The sequence below is a fragment of the Crocuta crocuta genome, unplaced genomic scaffold, assembly GCF_008692635.1.
Source record: "Crocuta crocuta isolate KB4526 unplaced genomic scaffold, BGI_CrCroc_1.0 scaffold259, whole genome shotgun sequence".
NCBI classification, from domain to species: domain Eukaryota; kingdom Metazoa; phylum Chordata; class Mammalia; order Carnivora; family Hyaenidae; genus Crocuta; species Crocuta crocuta.
Window position 1 is genome coordinate 344,472 of NW_027536466.1, and position 23,226 is coordinate 367,697.

Consider the following 23,226-nt stretch of genomic DNA (forward strand, 5'->3'; position numbering starts at 1 on the left):
TCCCACCCGTAGTAACCGCTGGTCCCACCCAGCGCCGGGACCTCGCCTTATTCCCAACCTTCGTTTGCTCTTGAAGAAAGAGGATTAAATGATTACTGATTGAAACTCACAACCTCCAACCACCATCATCTAGAGCCCAAAGGAGAAAAACGAGACCCACAGGCCCCCAAAAGGAGAGGAGCAAACACAGGTACACAGCATCTTAGAAAAAATGAAGGCCAGGCGACTGGGAGGCTCAGTCGGTGAAGAGTCCGACGTCTGCTCAGGTCTTGATCTCACAGTTCCAGCGATCGAGCCCCGTGTCGGGCCCTGTGCCGACGGCTCAGAGCCTGGAGCCTGCTTCAGATTCTGTGTCTTCCTCTCTCTCTGCTTCTCCCCCACTCACACCCTGAATCTCTCTCTCTCAAAAATAAATGAACATCAAAAAATGTTAAATAATAAAAAGAAAAATGAAGACAAAGGGCAGATCACACATGGTGACTTCAATGCTGGAGCTTAGGGAGCAGAGGACCCTGTGGGGTGGAGCTCTGCTGGCCTGGGCCACTTACCCCAACTCAGTTCACTTTCTCAAGTGGCATCTCTTTCTCAACTAGCACTTAGTGCACTTTGTATTATGATCATCTTTTATGTTTCACATTGGCACAGGGTTTTACAAAGCACTTTTGTAAACATGGCCTCCACCGAATCCACACAAGCATCCCCTGAGGTAGACTTGTTATTCTGTCTGTGGGGGTGAGGAAGCAGTCCCAAAGCCCGCCTCCCGCTGCTCTGGGGCCTGAAGACAGACTCCCTACACCAGGGCTCTCCGGGGTCAGCACCACTGTGTGGCTGCCCGGGGCAGCCCCCTGGGGCACAGACCATCCCAGGCTGTGTGCTGAGGCACTCCGCAGAGTCAGATAGGCTGCTGGGGGTGGGGGCTGGGTGGGAGGGAAAGCGGGAGGTGCTCCTGCGGATGGGCCACCATCCTGACACAAGCGAAAGCCGGCTGGGGGAAGGGCTGACAAAGGTGCTTTCCATCAAGCGTGAGAAAACAAAAGCAGCCTTTCAGTAGATAGGATCTGACCCTGAACTTGCACGAACATGCCTGTTTCCTTGCTCGAATCCCAGCCCTGGTTACAAATCACCTTATTTACAACACTAGGCAGCTGCAGCCTGGACCATAGTTTGCCACTTTGATCTGGTCCTTGAGTCTTGAGGGTCAGCAAACAGATGAGGGAACGAATAGGGAATTTATTCGCTTATTCAGCATGTGCTGGACCACAGGTTTGGGGAGGGAGTGGGAGAGTGCAGTGTTCGTCAGCAGCAGCACTCAGTGCCACAGACGCTCAAGTGAGCAACAGGAGTCGAAAACCTGGACAAAGAGCAGTGCTGTGTGCACGGTGATGAGAAGACAGCAGGTAGGGGAAACTGAGCCGGCTCTGCTGACAGAGGCCGAGAAGCATTCTGAAATGTGGGCTGGGAGTGCAGCAACGTGGAACAAGATAGGAGGCAGACACTGAGGCAGGCAGACAGGTGTGAAGAGACGGGCCTGGAGGAGGACTGGGAATGTGGCCACCTCTCTACATGGAGCCTGGGGCCTGGGTTTGATACAACTGAAGGCTGATGAGAAGGGACAAAGGGGAGGCCCTCCTGCTTCTGATCTGCGTGGTTCCAAACACCGACGCAAACCCTTGAGCTAAGCACCAGCTTGATGACAAAGACCCTGGTCTGGAATTTAGCAATGGCCAGAGCACCATTTTGGCAGCTGCCTTTGAGGACTTAGTGGAGGCCATGTTTACAGACGTATTTTGTAAACTGTAAAAGCCTGTGCCAACTTTATGCTTGGGTCTATAATCACTGCCTGGACTCCTTCTCATTCATACACAGACGATAAAATACAAGACCTCTGTACCAGTCTGGCAAGCTGTGGCGAGCGCTCTACCAACGGAGCCACTGTTGGAGGAGCTCATCCAGAGGATGTGACCACCAGCTGGCCAGAGAGCAGGACCTGGGCAATCAAGAGGCTCCTCACTCGCTCCTGTCCTTGGGATGTACTCACAAGGGAAGGTATTCAGGGATACAGTCTTGAGAGAGTAGGTGGTGTTGACACCATGTGGACTGAATACATGACTAAACCCAGTCAAGGTCTCTATATAAACTTTTAGATTCTGGCAGACAGGTGTGTGACCATCCAGGAGTAACTTCGTATGTAAGTCCCTTGCTTATTAAAACCGCCACCTACCAACCCAGAACATGGCCTGCTTTTTTTCTTCAGTCAATCCTTGCCTTCCATGTATGGTGGCCTGTTTCAGATGCCTCCCTCCCCCTTGCCTCGGTAAAATTCCTGAGGTTTCAAGCCAACAGCTACAAGTCTCCATGACTGATGATTGGAGCCTTTGACAAGGTGCGAATCCAACAGCGGCACCCTCAGTTTTGGACCCATCACCTTCCTGACATGGTCACTGGGTGCAGTCCTTTTGAAGAGAAGCTTTACCTTGTTATTGGGCTCCTGTTAAAAACTAAACACCAAACCCAAGGAAGCTTTGACATTCTGGCTTCATAGTCATATCTGAGGGCTGGCCAACTTGGACTCAACTTCTCACCAAGTGGGAGGGATCTTGTTAGCCTTGCTTGTCACTCGGGGATGGTACATTTAGGGATGCAGCTGACTGGCCCAAATGTCTCAGTTCTATGTAGAAAAATGGCAGATATCCCTTTGGGGAGAATTTTATTTCCCAGTCTGCCATCTAAAGCAAAGCTGCTGGCTTAGCAGGGCTCTCAGGTCACCAGGCCCGGACCATTGTGGTTCGGTGAAGCTAGAACACAGTGCTGTTTCTGGCTGACACAGACGTTCAGCCTCAGAGCCAGTTATTCACAGCTGAACATGGAGGCTGTCATTCTACCTGGGGGGCAGAACTCAGGACCATTGTCATGGTTCTTACCAATAGATCAGCCTTCCTATAATTTTACTGACTGTGCCAATGGCCTAGCTATTTGGTCTGCCACTTGGAAAGCTAAACTGGTTACACATCTCTCCTTGGAGACAGAAATAATGCCGTGGAAATACAGCCAACGGCTGACCTAACATCTGAGGGGCCTGTTGTCTGATGAGACGGGCCTGGAACCTATGTGCCGAGGGACAGATCACCCCCGTTGCTGCCAGGATCCATTGGGCACTGGATACAAAGCAAAGGGTCAGGCTCTGATTTGGGTTTGTGACCATTCCATTTGTTTCACAGGGAGGGAGGCCACATAGCAAGGGGCATTGTCCACACCTGCTCCTAGCAGATGGACTTAATTGCATTTCTGACCCCTCTCAGAGTTATGAGTGGTGCCTCACCACTGCTGACACTATTTTAGGGTACAGTGTTGCTTTTCTGGTCTAATCAGCCTATTTCAGCAATAGCACTATAGCCCTTGAAACTAATCTGCACCATGTTTTGGCTTTTCAGACCCTTTTTAGTCTGGCAATGGTGTGCCTTTTATTGCAAAGCCTCTTGACAATGGGCTAATATTCAAGGTAATTAGTGGATCTTTCATGCTTCCTATCACACCATTCACAGGCTGAATAGCCTTCTCAAAATCTGAATGAAAAGGATTTTTTTAGTCTTTTCCCTTCACCTCTTCCTAGCCCACCTTGGTAAGGCACTTGGTCACCCTGTGCTGCTATCCCCCTAAAAGCATGATCTTGTCTGTTGCGGGTGAAATGACACAAAGACAAGACACACAAAAGACAGACAAAGACACAACTCCGGATGGAGGGAAAAATTCTCCGCAAGCCCCCTTGTGGTTTATTTTTATACCCCGGTCGCTGGACACATACCAAAATCTAAGAAATGCATTCTTTTACCAAATAAGGACAAAAAGCCAAGCACATTCCAAGGACGGGGGGAACAAAGGGAGGAAGTGACCACAGCATGTTTACTAAGAAGCCTGCCCAGAACTCCAGCCTCTTCCTTATTTTTAAGGAGGGCATGTTCCCTCGTATGCAAGCGGATCATTAACCTTGGATATTGTGTGCAGGCTTCTTGGCAGAACATCCTGTTTGCAAGCATGCTCTGCCCAAGCAGAGAGTCTTGTTTGCAGGCACATCTCTGCTTCCTTAACCATTCTTTCTCGTGGTCACTGTCGGGCTCCTACATTGCCTTGGCTACTTCCTGAGTAATGATGAAGACAGGAGGTTGTATAGACCTGTTTTGGAAATTTCTGGACATGATGCTTCTTTCTTTTCCCTCACAGCCTAATGACACCCCCAGACTGGCCAGGCTGGTCCCTCCCCTTGGCAGCAGCCCAGCCAAAATGGGAGGGAGGAGGGGGAGCACTAAGAGATTCAAACTTAATTCTGGTTCAGTACCTGCATTCTCAGACTTACTTGGTCCTAGATTATAAGGGTAATGACCACTTAACTGAGTACGTTGCTCACTATGTCCCAAGTCCCACGCACACATAGTGGATTCTGTATATTTTATAAAAATGTTCTTGTTCCTCCTGTTGAAACAGGGAAGGATTCTGATTGGTGCCATTCAGTTCACATGCCGACCACTGGCTACACTAATGTCAATCGCTATGCCAGGAGATTAGGCTGCTTCGGTTTGCTGGGACTTGGGGGTAAGCAACTGTGTAAGACAAGGGGGTGGGATTTTGCTTGCCATAAAAAGAGAGCTTGAACAGGCAAAAAGAGACAGACCCCCACACTTACAGAACACAACTTTACATGTATAAAATATGTATATAAACATAAAAGAATATCTGGATATCTTACATGCCAGAAAGTTTGAGAAATCTATTGGCTAAATTTCTTCTTGCTCTCAACAAAATTCTATGTCAATATGAGAGACTTCTTAACTAAGTCAGGATATATTAGTTACCCTGGATTCAAGATGTGTTCATGATTAAATGAAAAAATTAATTGTATTTGATGCATGGCAGACACTTAATAAGTTTTATTTCTCCCTCTACGCCACTATCCTTCTAGTCTCTATGATGTTACCAACAAAAACATGATTTTTGATAGATGAGGTACAGCTTACTCACTGTTCGAATTGACAGTAGGTAACTGGTGAATGTGAGAAAGCCTATGCTAGCACGGCATTGCTGACCTGCTTACCAACCTCCTTGAGGGATAAGATGTACTCTTATTCAGCCTTATTCTGATTGTGATGCTAACTCAGTGAAAGACTTTATAATTAGATCCATATAAAACAACACACTAATCTTATAAAGTTTACATCCTGAAGCGCTTTAACTTTCAAGGCTAGAGTCACTATCAGACATGTTTCAATAAGTTCAAAGTCTTGTTTCATGTACCTGACTCAGCAGGAGGGTTATAGTAATTGTCTGCTTGTCTCCTGTCCCTGTGACCTTATGACCTATTTCTGTTTGGGGCTTCCCTAACCCCAACTGCAGGTTGCCCATCCCTGATGGAATCCAAGATGGCAGATCAGTTTTGTCAACATTTCTACCCCTAGTCTAGTCTCTCCTCCTGAGTATTCCAACTGTTCACTTATCTGGTTCCTTTGGTGCCCGACTCTGGTTCCTCGTCTGTCTCCAACTCCTCAGGACTACTGACTTCCTTGTCCCTCTGTTTTCTCAGGATGGGATTCCTACCCTCGAGGTGTTGATCCTTCTTCCATGCTGTCTTTGCTGCCAAAGCCTTTCAGGTCTTGTGCCCATCGTTGGCACTTTCTCTTTCCTCGAGTCCACCCTTAAATGTCCACTGGATTTAGCTGCATGGAGCTCTTTGATGACTCAGTGAAAGGGGGCCTGGTGAAGTGATGGGCATAGAGGCCAGAGTGCAGGCAGCTGATCCAGACTTTCCTTCTTTCTTTTCTTTTCTTTTTTTTTAATATTTTTATTTATTTCTAAGAGAGAGAGAGACAGCATGAGCACGGGAGGGTCAGAGAGAGAGGGAGATACACAATCTGAAATGGGCTCCAGGCTCTGAGCTAGCAGTCAGCACAGAGCCCGACGCGGGGCTCGAACCCACGAACCGCAAGATCATGACCTAAGCAAAAGTCGGACGCTTAACTGACTAAGCCACTCAGGTGCCCCTGATCCAGACTTTCTAAGGGACTTGGCTTTGAAGGACTGCAAAGGGCTAGCACAGCCGACTTACACGGGAGAGAGCTGAGGGTATTTATAGGTCACTAGGAACCATCCAGTTTGGAGGGAGCTGATAGCATGAGGTTATGGGAAAGGAGAGATGCCATTTTGCACTATGAGAACACAGAGAACAAGAGTGAGTGGAAAAGGAGAGTGAGCAGATACAAGGAAAGATGTGGAAATTAGTTCCAGTCTCTTGTGAGGCCCAGTGGTTTGAAATACTTTAGAACTTTAAAATACTTTTTTACTGATTTTCTTTTTTTTCTTTATACTCACCCAAGTCTAAGGCTTGCAAACAAGAAATCTGACCATGATGTTGCTGATTTCAACTCATCAAACTTTTCAGCATTATATTTTTAAAGTTTCTATTTACTTATTTTGAGGGGGGTAAGAGGCAGAGGGAGGGAGAGAGAGTGGATGAATCCCAAGCAGGCCTCCCGCTACCCACAGAAAATAAGCCACATGAAGGAAACACCTTTCTTCAATATATATGTATTTTTCCCCTGTGCCTTACCTCCTTGGAATTTCTGCCACACTCTGACAGGGAAAACTTTGGGGGAAAACAATATCAGCTGGGAGTGTTCCTCCAATAATCAGTTTCCTGGTTTTTATATTCTTGAGATAAATTTATCAATCCATCTGATGGATTTGTTGGGCATCTTTGGTTTTGGACAGAAATTATCACTGTAAAAATGTAATCACATGGAGAACCCTAACAGTTTGCAACTACACCGTTTGCACACAGCCACCACATCTGCAGCTTGGGCTAAACTTACCCAAGTATTGGAAGATGCCAACATTCACAAACTACTTGGCAGCTCTCTCTCTCGGCAATTGCTTGTAAACTCAGAAGCCATGAGGTATGGTGATGAAAGGCTGTCTCCTCAAGAGCTGACTCCACCAGTCTTCCTTGTTCTCCCAACAAAATGCAGGTTTCTCCCACTTTCTGAAGGCTTGCAATAGGCTGCTTCACTGTTACCAAAGACCTGAAAGTACAAGTAGTGGCTTTTTTCATAAAGGCCAAAACCCTTTTTAAGGTTTTTTTTTTTTTTTTTTTTTTCAGTTAGGGAGAACAGGTCCTCGTGTAGGCCTTTAGTAAAAACAAAGTGGTATGACAGGCATTTGGAAAATGGGGCTCACATTTTGTTTATGTCATGTCAACTTATGCAGTTTTCACAGCAATGCTTTCAGATGGGAGGAGACCTGCATCCTGTTTTACAAAGTCAAGTTCAAATGAGCATTAAGGTTATGTGAGACGGATCACCCCATAATGACAGCAGAGTGGGACACGTGTGCAAGGGATGGGGGAGGCTTCTTAACCAGGGGCACTTCAGATCCGCATGGGGCTGGTTACCGTCAGAGATGTTTCAGTACACATCCCGATCGACTTTGCTTTTTTTTTTTCTGGCTCTAGCATGTTTTCTGATGGCTTCTCCTTTGAACAGTTCTGGCTAGATGAGAACTACACTCTCATGCCTTTTTGTGCCAACAGCTATATTCTTTGTGGCATTTCCTGATCCATTTTCATCTTCTAAAAACTCAACTTTTAGCTCAATTTCCAAGCCCATGTTTTAAAATGTTTATTTATTTGGGAGGGGAGGGGCAGAGCAAGAGGGAGACATAGAATTTGAAGCAGACTTTAGGCTCTAAGCTATCAACATAGAGCCCGCCGTGGGCCTTGAACTCACAAACTGTGAGATCATGACCTGAGACAAAGTTGGACGTCTAACTATTGACAGAGCCACCCAGGGGTCCCTGCACACCTACTTTAATGAACTGTTGATGCCCGTGATATCAGCACAAACACTGAATGGCAGCTTCTTAACACTATTAATTCAGTAATTTCCACTTCCTTTTGCCCATTCTTGTTCTTCTGCATGTCCCAACTGAGTCAGACTGCTGCCACACAAGACCCCACCTGTTCTGACCAGGACAGCTCTTCTCGGCTGCAGGCACCGCCCTAGCCCTGTGCCCGCATCCACGCACATGTAGGTCCTGTGCACCTGTGCTCCCTGGGCCCAGGTGCCCTTTCTTTCTCATCTGCTTACCAGACCTCTCCCCTTCAGCACGAGTCCCCACCTCTTCTGTAAAGCTTCGTGAAGAAGCTTTTTAAGGTTTTTTTTATTTTTTATTTTTTTTATTTCTAGGAGAGAGAGAGGTGGAGAGAGAGAGAGAGAGAGACAGCATGAGCAGGGGAGAGTCAGAGAGAGAGGGAGACACAGAATCTGAAACAGTCTCCAGGCTCTGAGCTGGCAGTCGGCACAGAGCCCGACGCGGGGCTCGAACCCACGAACCGCGAGATCATGACCTAAGCGAAAGTCAGACGCTTAACCGACTAAGCCACCCAGGCGTCCCTTTAAGGTTTTTTTTAATGTTTTATTTATTTCTGAGACAGAGAGAGAGAGACAGCATGAGCAGGGGAGAGTCAGAGAGAGAGGGAGACACAGAATCTGAAGCAGGCTCCAGGCTCTGAGCTGTCAGCACAGAGCCCTACGTGAGGCTCGAACCCATGAACCATGAGATCATGACCTGAGCTGAAGTCGGATGCTTAACTGATTGAGCCACCCAGGTGCCCCCACGAAGAGGCTCTTTAGCTCTAGTCCAAAGGGACAGTGCCGGAGTCCAGTTCCAGCAGGTCCAGGGGTCCCTGAAGGATGGACGGTGTCGACGAGAGAGAGACTGAGAGAGCCCCGAGATTCTTTCTGATCACCAGGCAGGCATGTCTGCCCTGTCAGTTTTGGTGTCTTTATTTATAGGTCAAACATTAACATGGCATCAGAAAATGGAATTTTTACAATGGAGAGTTCTCTGTGATAAGGTGTTTTGGAAAATGTACAGAAACAGGTTTTACAGAAGTATTCTTGCAGAACAGCTCCAATCATGGTGAGGTTGAGTAAATCTTAACAACTAAGGAAATAACAGGATGTTCTTAGTGAAAAACAGGATAACATACATATTTGTTCTAAGTTAATAACACAAAGATTAGGACATAGGTTAACTGTATATAGATAGGCCAGGAGTCATTCTGTCTGGTTCACAAGAGGACAAATGTTGTTTTTGAGCTGGTTAATAAGTTGTTTGCGGAAAGTTTTTTGACTTGATGCTGAATGTGTAAACACCATGGAGGTCCTAAATGTGTCAGCCTTTGTTTTTGGGTTTATGTTTTAGCTACTCTTATCTATCCCCATCCCAGCCGCCAGTGTAAGGGAGGGTGTTTGCCGAAAGTAGGCCTTGGGGAAGGGACTGCCATACATCACCAGTTAGAAAAGGTATAAGCATTAACTTAAGTTCTGCCCTTATCTGTTCCTTAACTCTAAATTAGGCTCTTTGTCTGGGGGCCAGGCTCAGTTGTAACTCTTGTGTTCTTAACCCCCTTTATCATCTAGGTCTTGGATCTAGGTCCATAGGAAGAGCCTTTTGACAATCATCCACAGTGCTTTCATCTAAAATCTCTTTTGAAAAGGCAGGGATATGCTTTTTCTTATGTGGAATCTGTGTGGGGAATATCGGTCTGATTTGGAATATCGTGAGGCCTGGTCAATACCAGCAGGCTCATTTCCAACATGAGCCAGTAGTAGCAGAAGGAGATGCCAGTTTTCGTTCCTCATGGCAGGAGCTGTGCAAACGCTGCCATTTCCTCGCTGTGACTGTCACCCAGCGAGGCTGGTGCGGCTCCCAGCAGGCCAGGTAGTCCTTCTCTGTTTCTGAGGCACTTAGATGCTTCTATTAGCTTTACTACTTCTCTACTAGCATTATCGAGCTCCATCTGTACCGTGAGATTGTAAGCTCATACAACTCAGAGGACCCGCCCTACCCATCCTTCCACCCATCAGTCAGCAGAGTGTGGACTGACAAGTTCCGCACGTGTGGAGTCAGTCAGTCACCTGGCCTCCAGTATCTCTCTATCTCCTCTGAAGCCACAGAGTGCTTGAGGGCTGAGAAAGCTGGACTCCTGTCCTGCAGACAACAGAGAGCTGTTAGAGTTCCTAACCAGTGTCTCCAGGGACTTGAGCTCCCTATCCTCCTCCTCTGGGAACCCTTTTATCCAGACTTCAATGAAACCTTATTTTATGATGCTGCCAGGTGCCTTGAGAAGAGAGAATGGGAGTGACCTTGCCTGGAAAGCATCAAAGATAGTTCTGGAAAGGGGATAAAAATCATGAATTTCACTGAAGGGTATTAAAAAACAAATTAAGATGTTTTAGTACTTCAAATGAAATATAAGAACAAAGAAAGACGATGTTTATGCACAGACAGGACCCAAGAAGGTAGAGTGGCACATTATCAGCTGATCCTGTATTTGGGGACTCGGCTCTCTTGGACACAGCTGTTTCCAGAAGTTAACAAATGTCCTTTCTTTCAACAAATATTTGAACAGACTCTACAGAACAGGTCTGTGGGCACAACACCACAGTGGGATGAAAACAGGCCCCAAGACCAGGCTTGGACTGTGAAAGTCTCGCAACTTAGATGCCCTGGACACTCTTGCACACTGTGCCCCAGAAACACGCTTAAACAAAAATGTTTACAGAAATATTACTTGTAGAATAAAAAACACAAAAACAGGGGCGCCTGGGTGGTTCACTTGGTTGAGCATCCGGCTCTTGGTTTCAGCTCAAGTCATGATCTCATAGTTCACGGAATCGAGCCCCACGTCAGGCTCCACGCTGACCTTGGGGAGCCTGCTTGGGAATCTCTCTCTGCACCCCCCTCACTCTTTCTCGAAATAAATAAACTCAATACCTCACAAAATCAAAAATTGGAAATGACCTCAACAATAGAGTAGGTTATTAAGATGTGGCATATTCATGTTGTGGAGAAACCCATTCTTAGATGGTGGTAATTCAGTGGAGAGACCACGTAAAGCCGTGAGGCTTGTGGAGATGAATGACTGACTCTCTCTGACGCACCCCCCGCACCAGGAGACTGGGGAGGAGAGGAGAATCAACCAAGGAGACTGTGAAGAGAAACCAGTGAGGCTGGAGAAAACCCAGGAGAACATGTTATCCTGGAAGTCTCGTAAACAAAGTGTTTCAGGGGTGCCTGGGAGGCTCAGTCGGTTAAACGTCTGACTTTAACTCAGGTCATGATCTTGTGGTTTGTGAGTTCGAGCCCTGCACTGGCCTCTGTGCTGACAGCTCAGAGCCTGGAGCCTGCTTGGGATTCTGTGTCTCCCTCTCTCTCTCTGCCCCTCCCCCACTCATGCTCTCTCTCTCTCTCTCTCTCTCTTTCTCTCTCTCAAAAATAAACATTAAAAAAATTCAAAAAAGTTTCAAAGAGGAAAAAAGAAAGGAAATGAAATACATAGTGCTTCACATCAACATGGACGAATAAAAAAATAATGAGCAAAAGTAAATTATATAATTTTCATCTATATACATGCCATAAACAGGCAACGGTGCACAATTATGTCACTCAGGAATACATACATAGATGGCGAAAACTATACCAGTGTTAATTACCACAAAATTCAGGACAGTGACTGCCTCTAGGGAAGAGGGAGGGGTGTATATGTGAGCACCGGGGTTCCAGTTCTCTGCCTCAGCAGCAAGTGCCTGGACATTTGTTACTATTCACCCAACTGGATGTGGATGTTTCCATTTGTATATTCATTTTGCTTTAAGAAGAAAGAATACAGGACAAAAGAAAGGCATTAAATGTGACTCATGATTCATGGTTACTTGGGGGTAAAGATGGTATTGTTCACACACAGTTCAAGATGAAAGGTGAGTTGTGAGGTAGGCATGATGGTCAGGTCTGGCCAAACTAAGCCCGCCCACCAGGCTTTTCCTCTTAGCTGGATGAGCTGTGAAAGTGCCTTGTGTTTGCCAGCTGTTCTTACATTAGGTTTGTAGGAGGAAGAGGGGAGGCTGACCTCACCGTGTCTAGCACTGAAAATCCTCATGGTAAACAATACTTTACAGTTACGTATTTCTTTAAACGTTGATTTACTTTGAGAGAGAGAGAAGAGCACGTGAACGGGGAGAGGCAGAGAGAGACAGAGAATCCCATGCGGTTTCTACGCTGTCAGCGCAAGCCTAATGTGGGGCTCAATCCTACGAACTGTGAGATCATGACCTGAACTGAAATCAAGAGTTGGACAATTAACTGAGCCACCAGGAGTCCCTGTATTTTTTTTTTTTTTAAAGTAATCTGTAAGCACAACGTGGGGCTCAAACTCACAACCCTGAGATCAAGAGGAGTCCCCTGCTCCACTGACTAAGCCAGCCAGGTTGCTTTTCAGGCCCACTCAACTCAAAGGGCTTTCTTTTTTTTTTTTTAATTTGTTTTTAATGTCTATTTATTTTTGAGAGAGAGAACGTGAAAGTGGGGGAGGGCAGAGAAAGAGGGAGAAACAGAACCTAAAGCAGGCACCAAGGCTCTGAGCTGTCATCACACAGCCCGACGCGGGGCTCAAACCCACAAGCAAGATCATGACCTGAGCCGAAGTCAGACGCCAAACTGACTGAGCCATCCAGGTGCCCCTCAAAGGGCTTATCTTTTTTTTTTTTTTTTTACAAATAGTTTATTGTCAAGTTGGTTTCCATATAACAACCAGTGCTCATCCCCACAAGTGCCCTCCTCCATGCACATCACCCCTCTACCCCCCCCAACACCCATCAGTCCTCAGTTTGTTCTCAGTATTCAAGAGTCTTTCATGGTTTGCCTCTCTCCCCCACTATTTCCCCCCTTCTTCTCCCTCATGGTCCTCAGTTAAGTTCCTCCTAATCCTCCTATACATGCAATCGTATGGTATTTGCCCTTCTCTGCCTGACTTATTTCGCTCAGCGTAACACCCTCAAGGTCCATCCATGTTGCTACACATGGCCAGATTTCATTCTTTCTCGTTGCCATGTAGTATTCCATCGTATAGATAAACCACATCTTCTTGATATATTCGTCTGTTGATGCACACTTAGGCTCTTTCCATGATTTGGCTATTGTTGAGAGTCCTGCTGTGAACATTGGGGGTACATGCGCCCCTATGCATCAGCACTCCTGTATCCCTTGGGTAAATTCCTAGCAGTGCTACTGCTGGGTCATAGGGGAGTTCTATTGTTAACTTTTTGAGGAACCTCCACACTGTTTTCCAGAGGGGCTGCACCAGTTTACATTCCCACCAACAGTGTAGGGGGGTGCTCAAAGGGCTTATCCTAACCCTACTGATCGGGGTTTCTAAGTTGGACATACTCCCCGCTGCAAGGCTGAGGGTCCACCCCTGGGACACGGTGACGCAAGGTCAGAGAAGGCGCAGGGCAATGCGCAGGAGGCACAGGCGGGAGGTGGCTATCATCCTAAGGAGCAACAGTGCAGGACAGTCCCATAACTGGGGGGTGTGAGTGAGTGGCCTGCCCAGGAGGGTAGGCATCAGGACCCCCACAGCTGAAGGGTGATGCTCCCCACAGTGTGCATTTTCCATGTCTCTGATTCTCTACTCACCACCACCAAACCCCTACTTTCCCAACTTTTAGGTATCTGGGGAAAAAATGAACTGAAAATGAAATCAATAAATTTCATTCTGCTTGGCGACTGAAATTCCCACTAAATGTGTAAATTTGATTTCTGAGTTATCAATGAGGGTTGGAGGACATCTGTTTGAGAGAGTTTGGTTTATCTCTGAGTGGATCCAATGTTGAGAAGATGTTGTTTTCATGGCCACGTGTGGAGCTGGAGGCAACCTGAGAGGCCACTCCCTCGCGTGGCCTCCCTCCTTGCTCAGCTGGGCTTGGTCAGGTGCCCGCCTTTGCACAGAATCCGTGCTCACCTCCAGGACCACCCAGGCCATGTTGTGAGTGTGGAGTGGTCTATGCCATTACTCCTGAATCACTCAAGGGCAGGGACCTCTTTTCATTCACTTCCAGTAACTAACAATACTTGGTATAGAGGAGGCTGTCAAGTAAGTTCCTTATACAAACAAAACTGTAGGGCCCCATCAGTAGCTCCCTGATAAAATTATGAATGTGATTTCAGAGACCCAACATTGACCTACAGCAGTCTCATCAGGACACCTGGCAAGGGCTGGGGCAGGGGCAAGGCGGGCGGTGGCCGAGAACAATCTCTTACTCAGATCATTGTCCAACCACCCAAGAGAGGAGGAAAAAAACATCACAGAGGATTAGCAACCTGAGCAGAGAGAGGCAACTAAAAACAGCTGAGCCATGCGTACAGATGCAATCTCACTGAACTCTGGAGAGACACGGAGAATAGTTCGAAAAAACAAAGTACACTTTGGAGACATGATTTTATTCTAAAAGCACTGAAACTTGACTAGTCTTTTATTTTTCCTATTTGGCTTCTCAAAAAGGGTGGCATAGTTAGGAATTTTCTTTGATGCGGTTTAATGACAATATTCCCTTCTCTATTCTTTTCCACAAGAACATTCACTTTGATCCGACATTTACTGCGTGGCTGCAGGAGTGGATACGCAGTGATGCTTTCAAACTCCTTCACCTTGCTCTTTGCTCTCCTGTGCCTCCCACGGGTCAGCGGCGGCCTCTGGTCTTTTCTCATGACTCCCTCCTTGAGTCTCTGCTCTCCCAGCTCTCTGCCCCGCAGCATGCGCTCCTGGTGACCTTCAATTTGTACCTGCTCCCTCTCACTCACCTGCTTTCTCCTCTGTGCGCTCAGAATGCTGTGCTCCTCCGGCACAATTCTGGGGAAGGTGGTCTCACCAGGGGCCTGTGGTAATGGCCTACATGGCTTATTCTTAACCTCTCTGACCTGACCTGCTCTCTGGACATGCCTTTCTAGGTGTCTCCCCTCTCTCGCAGGAACCATGTAATAGCGTTTTTGTCTCTCCATGCTTTGGGTTGTTCTCCCCAATTTCTTCTTCATTTCACACCCTGTCTCTTGTTCCTTCATTTCCACTATTCTTTTATTATAGTAAGACTCTGTTTTGGCAAGCCAGTAGTCAAGAGAAAGAGCTTGCTCCCTACACAGGGTCTTGTACTCCTCCTGGTATTTCTGAGTTATCAGCTGTCTTGCTGCTGTTGTATGCACACCACCCAGATTCTGTCAAAGTGAGGTAGAGAATTTCATAATGGGACCATCTTTTTACTTTGAACACATTTAAACAGGAGCAGACCCTCATTACTGACAGTGAGAAAAGATATGTGGGTGTAATAACTGATTTTTACTCCCATCACTCCTAGGTGAGCCCATGAACTCTGAAATTTGAATTACCCACCACCAAAATCAGTAACTAGTGTTTTTAAAATATAGTATTGGGCGTTTTCAACATAGTACTTTGTTTTGCAAGTGTGGATACAGCGAAACACATCTGCCAATGTAGACAGGAGTCACCTGTGCAGGATTTTAAACCCAAGGCTCCTTCTCCTAGTAGTTCCAGACCATATGATGTAAAGATTACTTACCAAGATTTTCTTCTCCAGTGGTGACTGCTGACCTGCAGCAATCCTGGGGTCTGTAGACATTTTAGCCCAGGCCAATCTGGAAGATAAAAAGGCAGAGGAATATAAGAAGCATCAGAACATACCTGCTCACGTACTGACTGAACCAAAGAACCCAACTGTTTTGGTCAAAGCCAAAGGCATGTCCCCCCAGAAAGAGAAAACCTGCTAAGAGGCAGGACTACTCCAGGTCCATGTCCTCTGTGGTAACCACTGCAACCCTGTGATGGAGAATTTAGTAAGAGCATAAAATCCTCTCATAGAAACAAAAAGCGCACATCTCCTGTGGATTCCTCGTGAGCCATTCTGAATCTCGAATCTGGGGCTGGGAGAGGGAAGAGACTGGCTCCTTGGCGCAGCACTGCACAGGCACATCTCCGCTGGACGGCTCAGTGTCCCAGCTGCCCTCTCTGGACAGAGTCCTGCATTCCAGCGTCTGGAGTCTGTTCTCTTTCTGCAGTTTCTTGGTCCGGGCCCTCTCTGCCTCTATCAGCACATACAGCATCTCTGCCCTCCAAGCTTTGCTTCTGAAACTGTTCTCATCTGATTGCCTACTCCCCCGCCACTCATCCTTCACTCCAAATCCATTATGAGGCCATTCCCTGTTGAACCCCTTACCATGGGAATTGGGGGTCAGGCTGATGGCAACACAGGACTGCCAACTTTTTATGTGTCGTCCCTGGTCTAATCTGAGTTACTATGAGGTCGTATTGAAGCCAGCGGGGATGCCTGGCATGTCATCTCTGTGCTTCTGTTTGTACTATTTACAGTAAAGAGCATGGGCTTTGAAGCCTGCCCTGGATGTTTGAGACCTAATTCTGTCGCCTCTGAGGTGTGTGACTCAGGGCAAGTAGCCATTTCTAAGTCAGTTTCCTCATCTATAAAATGGAGATGTAAGACAAAAATCTGCTTCCCGAGGGTCATAAAGAACAAATGTGGTTTAGATGGAAGAGCCTGGCACTATGCCTGACATATGGTAAGTTGCCATAAAACGGCAGTTGTCTCTCATCCACAGATCAAGCCTCTGACTCTCTATAAAGTCTTTCCGGATTAGTCTATGTAACAGTGATTTTACCTTCTTCTGAACACTTGACAGTTTCTTATTTCTACAACTCATTTGAAAATCAGCCGGGGTTTACATTGTGATTCCCATATTCCTGATCATTCTTAACATTTTCATGCTGAAATTTAGACTATTAAAGGGTAGTAACTATAATTTATATCTACAAGTACAATGTGGTTATATTGTTGGAATGAATCTGGTATCATATATTGGATCTCCCTGAACTCTTTTTTTTTTTTTAATGTTTTTTTTTTAATTTATTTCTAGGAGAGAGAGAGAGACAGCGTGAACAGGGGAGGGTCAGAGAGAGAGGGAGTCACAGACTGAAACAGGCTCCAGGCTCTGAGCTGGCAGTCAGCACAGAGCCCGACGCGGGGCTCAAACCCACGAACCGCGAGATCATGACCTAAGCGAAAGTCGGACGCTTAACCGACTAAGCCACCCAGGCGCCCCAGGATCTCCCTGAACTCTTAAGGCACATCCGTATTTGCCTATGTATACCTAGTTATATTTTTTTAATTTAACTTTTAGTTACCATACCTTGCAATTCCGTTTTGATATTTTAAAAACATGACCACCTTGCTTATTTCTCAGTCCACAGAATCTAGCCCAGAACTTAACATGAGTATGTGATCCCAAGTGCTCACAATCATCTGTTAATTGATTATCCGTATCACGTGACACGAGCACCTTCCTCTCTACGTTTACCATACTGCTGCATCTCCCTTTTTACTGAAACACTTGCAGTCTCCCTTGAGGTGTCCTGCGCTGGTCCTTGCCTCTCACTCTGCCCTCCCATTACTCAGACTGCATTCTAATCATTTGTGCTCCTAATGGTCAGATAACAGTTTTCAACTCTGCAGCCCAGACTCAGCCGTGAGGTGTTGGGAAAGGGCCACGCCTCACAACGCCGGCACAGGACAGTATCTACTCACAGTGGACGGGCACGGAATGCTGGTCAAAGTGAAAAGGGAGAGGGGGAGAGCTCATTCAATTTCCATTTCCAAAGGAGACACACAGAAACTGCCTACGTCAAGGGCTCAGCAACAGACCGCCCTTCTTTAGATCACGTGACGGCCAGGTGAGTGAAATTACGGGGCTTGTCATGCTCAGTAGCCTGCTGGGAGTTTTAATCCCCTCGCTACTGTGTGCGTTTCCATGACTGCAGGAAACGGCGGGGCGGAGCTTCTCCCGAGGAGGACCACAGCTTTTCTCCTCCAGAGCGGACAGGGGTGGCTCCACGACTCCCGTACGGGAGGGGCTCGGCACAGCCGTCCGCTTGGCTGGCCCGGCCAAGCGGGGTAAGGAGGGAACGAGGACCGGCACCGAGAAGCCGTCCCTTCAGGGTCACGGGTTTCTGCTCTAGACTGTAGGTTACAGTCGAATGAAAACAGCTCGTCCTCGTGTGTTATAACTCACATATTAGGGAAGTTTACCGTCCACTCGGGACGCCGGCAGTTCGCAGCTGGCAGGAGAGGTGGAGGTGGGTCTGCGACCGGACGCCGAACTCAGCCTACGTCGTGGGGAAACGCTACCCACCGCCGCGGCCGCCCCCGGCAGGCGTGTCGGGACCTGTCCCGCTGCTCCAGCTCCGACCGCAGCACTTCCTCCGCCTCAAGAAGCCCTCTCACTCCCCCTCCGGGCCCAGGACTGCCCCCAGGGCGGGCAGTGCCGGGCAGGGGCCCCCGCGAGCTCGGGAACCTGACGGTCCGGACGCTGAGCTTGAACCCGCTGCGCAGCCGCAAGAGGAAAATTCCGGCTCTGGGGCTGCACAGTCCCAAGAAACCAACCAGTACGCGGAAAGGGTCTCTCGTTTTCAGGGGCAGCGCCCTCACGACTGGTCTGGGAAAACAACCGTCCCAGGCCTGGATCCTCAGGTGGCGAGCGACCGGAGGCGCAGCGCTCATTACCCAGTTTCCCGTCCGAAGTAGCAGAACCAAGGGAAAGGCAGCGCCCCCGGCTCCTCCACAGACGGCCCTCTCAGGCTCCGGGAACCTCGGGCCGCGGCCGCGCTCGTTGATGACGTCACAGCCGACGGCGCTCGCCGCTGGGCCGCAGGACAGGCGGGGCGCGGTTGCGCTCTTATGACGTCACAGCCGCGTTTGCCTCTCGTGGTGGGGCAGGCTCTACGCAGTCGTGGCGGCGCGGAGAGAAGGAGGAGGGTTCCAAGGAGGGCACCCGGGAGGCCAGCCCGCGTCTAGGGACCCAGCGGGAGCCCCGCTGGGGGACCGGCCGCTAGCGCGCGCACATACCCCCACCCTGCTGGGTCATGGACTCTGGGCGCCCCCGCTCCCACTTCCAGTCGGACCTGGACTTCTGTCCGGACTGCGGCTCCATCCTGCCCCTTCCCGGGGTTGAGGACACGGTCACCTGTATCCGCTGTGGCTTTTCCGTCGACGTGCGAGGTGAGGGGCTGGCGCGCGGCGGCCGGAGCCTGCGGGCGTGGGGAGCGGGGTCGGCGCCCCCTCCCCGCCCGTGTGCACAGCCCTCTCTCACTGTGCGCAGATTTCGAGCAGAAGGTGGTTAAGACCACGTTTGTGTTCCACAAGGTGGGGACGGCGGTGCCCGTGGCGGCGGACGACGGGCCTGAGTTCCAGGGGCCCGTGGTAAGTTCCCGACGTCGTGGACCCGCCCCGCGAGGAGGGCAGGGAGGAAATGAAGTGGTGAGCGCGGGGATCGGGACCCAGATCCCAGAGGGGGAAGCGGGGGTCTCTGCAGCAGCAGCGTGTGGTGTGAGGACCGTGAGCTCTGGTTCTGGGCAGGCCCCTCAGGGCCCCCTGACCCGCCCGTGCTGACCCGCCAGGTGGACCGGCGCTGCTCGCGATGCGGCCACGAGGGGATGGCCTACCACACTCGGCAGATGCGCTCAGCCGACGAGGGGCAGACGGTCTTCTACACCTGCACCAGCTGCAGGTGCGTGTCCTGCTGCCCTCTGCCCTTTCTTTGTTCAGTAACCACACAGATGCGCTGATACGCTCCTTGTGCGCGATAAACCATTAGTTTTTCTGTCCTATCCGTCATTTCTATACAATTCAGGTAATAGGGGTATTTGTGGGTTTTTTATTTTTGAAAATCACATTTCCCTTATCCTTTCTATAACCAGTGAACTAAACCTTTTGAGATATGTAAAAGGAAAATGAAAAATGCAGAAGGCAAGTATTGCCCAGTGGTCAGCATGGTATGTTGGAATCTCCTCTACACTCGAGGTAGTTTTCCTTTTCTGAGCTTTAATCAGGGATGCCTTCACTCCTTTGTTTTTGGTGTTCTGTAGTTTCACCAGGCCAAATCAAGATGTACTTTCTTGATCCTGTTTGGGATTTGCTGGACTTCCTAAAATAGGATTATTTTTCCCCATCGTCCTTGGAAAATTATCAGCCATTATCTCACTAAATCTCACTCCCCCCCCCCATGTTTTCAACTCTCACATTCTAAAACTTTATTTTTTTTTAATGTTTTTTATCTATTTCTGAAAGAGAGAGAGAGAGTGTGAGAACAGGGGAGGGTCAGAAAGAGAGGGAGACACAGAATCCTCAGCCCCAGCCCGCAGCCCCTGACTTCCAGCCCCACATTGGGATCTGTGTGCAGAGCCTGCTTGTGATTCTCTGCCCTCCCCCACACTGCCCCTTTCCCCCAACTTGCTCTCTCTCAAACTAAACAAAAAGAGACACTCCATCGACTGAGCCACCCAACCTTAGGAGATGTTCTAAGATTTTATTTTTAAGCTCTACCTTCAAACTCACAACCCCAAGATCAAGACTCCCATGCTCCCTGAATCAGCCAGCTAGGTGCCCCATTTGTTAACTTAAAAAAAAAAAAATGTTTATTTGATTTTGAAAGAGAGAGTGCCAGCAGGGGAGGGGTAGAGAGAGAGAGAGAGACAGAGAATCCCAAGGAGGCTCCACGCTGTCAGCAGAGCCCAACTTGTGTCTTGAACCTATGAATTGTGAGAGCATGACCTGAGCCACCCAGGTGTACCTCCTCCTTGATCTTTTAATCACATGTCTTGTCTTAGGCTGGAGCCTCTTCTTTTGCTCAAATATAATGACTCCTTTCTCTCTCCATAGGTTTCAGGAGAAAGAAGACTCTTAATTTTTTTTCTGGGCGACTCAGCAATCTCTTCCTCTTCTCTTCCTTGAAAGGTGAAGGATATTGGGTTCTTCCCTTGTCCATCCTAGTTGCAATGTTTTGCTCCCACAGGACATTATCATGTGCCATTGTCCCCAGAGTACACATACTCTAGTTGTTTCCTTATTAAAAGTTATATTTTTTATATGAGCCAGATATCTGTATATTATTTATAATATGTCTTGTTCAAACAGGAATTTAAATGAACTTAGAGTTCATTTTGTTCTTTCAGTAAGTATATGAGCTACAAAAAATAATATAAATTAATACAAGAGGGGAAAAAAAAAAGGACCAAAAAGAGCCAAGAATGGGACTAATATAAAAAATGTAATTATAAGTATTCCATCACTAAATATATTTGGTTCCTGAGTTTAGGGAAACAAATGTAGGAGTTGGAAGAGTAGGATATTCAACAGGTAATTTAACCAGATCTTTGACATGTGAATTTGGACAACAAAACATCTGATATTAAGGGATATCAGTATGTACTTGTTACAGGTGGACACTTTGAAAATTGTTTTGTTATTGCCCTTGAGACAAATGTAATACATATTCATCATAATGGATTCATATATAGAGAGGCAGAAAGAAAAGAGCATTGGGGCACCTGGGTGGCTTAGTCGGTTAAGCGTCGACTTTCGCTTAGGTCATGTTCTCGCGGTTCGTGGGTTCGAGCCCCGCGTCAGGCTCTGTGCTGACTGCCAGCCCAGAGCCTGGAGCCTGTTTCATAGTCTGTGACTCCCTCTCTCTCTGACCCTCCCCTGCTCACGCTGTCTCTCTCTCTCTCTCTCCTAGAAATAAAACATTTAAAAAAAAAAAAAGAGCATTTTTTTCTGTGAATCATACTGCACACTTTGTGTTTTTTAATGAGCTTTACTATACATGCTGAGTTGTATCTTGATTTTTATCAGTTTGAACCAAAAACTTGTAGTCCAAACACAACATACTCAGATTTACTCTGGAAATCTGTATTTTTGCGTTCCTTGGCTTAGTGATCAAAGGGTGACAGGTAACCATGATTACCTTGTAACTGTGTGGCCTTTTATATGTTCACAGCTCTCAAACTTACCCTGTCTTGTTTTTGTTTTTTATTTTTTTTAATGTATTATTTATTTCTGAGAGAGACAGCGCGAGCAGGGGAGGGTCAGAGAGAGAGAGAGAGAGACACAGAATCCGCAGCAGGCTCCAGGCTCTGAGCCAGCTGCCAGCACAGAGCCAGACGCGGGACCGAACCCACAAACCGCGAGATCATGACCTGAGCCAGTCAGACACTTAATCGACTGAGCCACCCAGGCGCCCCTGTTTAATTTTTTAATGTTTATCTATTTTTGAGAGAGAGACAGTGTGATGGGGGGGAGGGGCAGAGAGAGAGGGAGACACATAATCTGAAGCAGGATCCAGGCTGTCAGCACAAAGCCTGATGCGGGGCTCGAACTCATGAATCGTGAGTCCATGACCTGAGCTGAAGTCGGACACTTAACAGACTGGGCCACCCAGGTGCTCCTACCCTGTCTTGCCTGTCCCCCACAGCAACTTGGAGGATGGGCAGGGCAGACTTTACTGTGCATTTGAACTATAACCACCCCACTTCTGAAATCTGAAATAAATCTGTTTTATCCACCCCATTTTAAGCCTCCCCTGGCCCATAACACCGACTGGGTAAGGTCCAAGTTTCTGAGGAGCATACAGGACCTCCCACGTAACCGCACCTACTTGCCAAGCCTCACTTGACACTCTTACATCCTAAGCAATGCAAAACTGCATTTTCTTCAGTGCACACACCGAGTTTGTAAGCAGCTTTCTACCTAACGAAAAGTCATTTGCCTGCCTTCCAGTTCCCTTTACCCATCTTTTGCTTTCTGAGAAACATCCACATATTTCTATCATCGCATATATTTATGGCCATTTCTGTGCCTGATTGTACTCCTCTCCACCCCAGAGAGCTTGTTGGCAAGAAGTAACTACATTGAGCTTCACAGAGGAGATGAGTATCCGTGTCTTAGATGTTAGTCCTACGCAGGCCAGCCTTCCCCATCAGGCTGGGAGCTGTAAGGGGGTACACAGCGCCAGGCAATAATAATCCCAGTTGAAGGTGCCATTAAGAACCTTGCCCCAACACCTGCAGACACTGGGCGACAGCCAGACCCATTATTTTATTTTTTAAGGTTTATTTATTTTGAGACAAAGCATCTCTCACAGGCTCTGCGCTGTGAATGTGGAGCCCCACGAAGGACTCCAACCCACGACCCTGAGATCATGACCCAACTGGTAATCAACGGTCTGGCGCTCAAGGGACTGAGCCACCCAGGCGCTCCCCACCCCACAACTCATTCTTGATCAGGTTCTCCCACCTGCTCCTGGGGCCCAATTCTCCATTCCCAGAGGCAAGGAAACGAAGACAGGTCCTGGCCGGGTGGCGGTCTTACTGCCGCCGGGACAGGTGGTCTCCCTTGCAGCCCCACCCCTACTGCACCAGGCAGCACCCGCATCCGCACCCCCACCCCCACTGCACCGAGGGCCGCACCCCTACCTCCGCACCTCCCACCC

At 48.0% G+C, this 23,226-nt stretch overlaps 2 protein-coding genes across 8 annotated transcripts in view; one reads left to right on the forward strand and one right to left on the reverse strand.

The window, feature by feature from the left end:
* ZFP57 (ZFP57 zinc finger protein) overlaps positions 1-18,553 on the reverse strand; it is a 25,843-nt gene extending 7,290 nt beyond the window's left edge. Inside the window, exons 1-4 of one of the 6 annotated variants that reach the window (XM_077748962.1) lie at positions 18,465-18,553; positions 15,456-15,531; positions 6,858-7,067; positions 5,587-5,840 (exon numbers count right to left, since the gene is read on the reverse strand). The gene's annotated coding sequence lies outside the window, so the exon portion shown is untranslated. Of the gene's footprint in view, positions 1-5,586; positions 5,841-6,857; positions 7,068-15,455; positions 15,532-15,769; positions 16,361-17,489; positions 17,711-17,973; positions 18,063-18,464 lie in introns of those variants that run through there. The other 5 variants (XM_077748959.1, XM_077748961.1, XM_077748964.1 and 2 more) reach the window with 5 other exon arrangements.
* Positions 17,823-20,829, forward strand: POLR1H (RNA polymerase I subunit H). 2 transcript variants are annotated; one of them, XM_077748966.1, is made up of 4 exons: positions 17,823-18,959; positions 19,060-19,217; positions 19,358-19,467; positions 20,619-20,829. In XM_077748966.1, exons 1-4 carry the CDS (start codon positions 18,824-18,826, stop codon positions 20,641-20,643), a joined length of 429 nt encoding a protein of 142 aa, XP_077605092.1. In that variant the 5' UTR covers positions 17,823-18,823; the 3' UTR covers positions 20,644-20,829. The 2 variants fall into 2 exon arrangements, with proteins under 2 accessions (XP_077605092.1, XP_077605093.1); XM_077748967.1 differs by having other exon boundaries at positions 17,993-18,959; positions 19,060-19,160.
* The last annotated feature ends 2,397 nt before the right edge of the window (positions 20,830-23,226 follow it).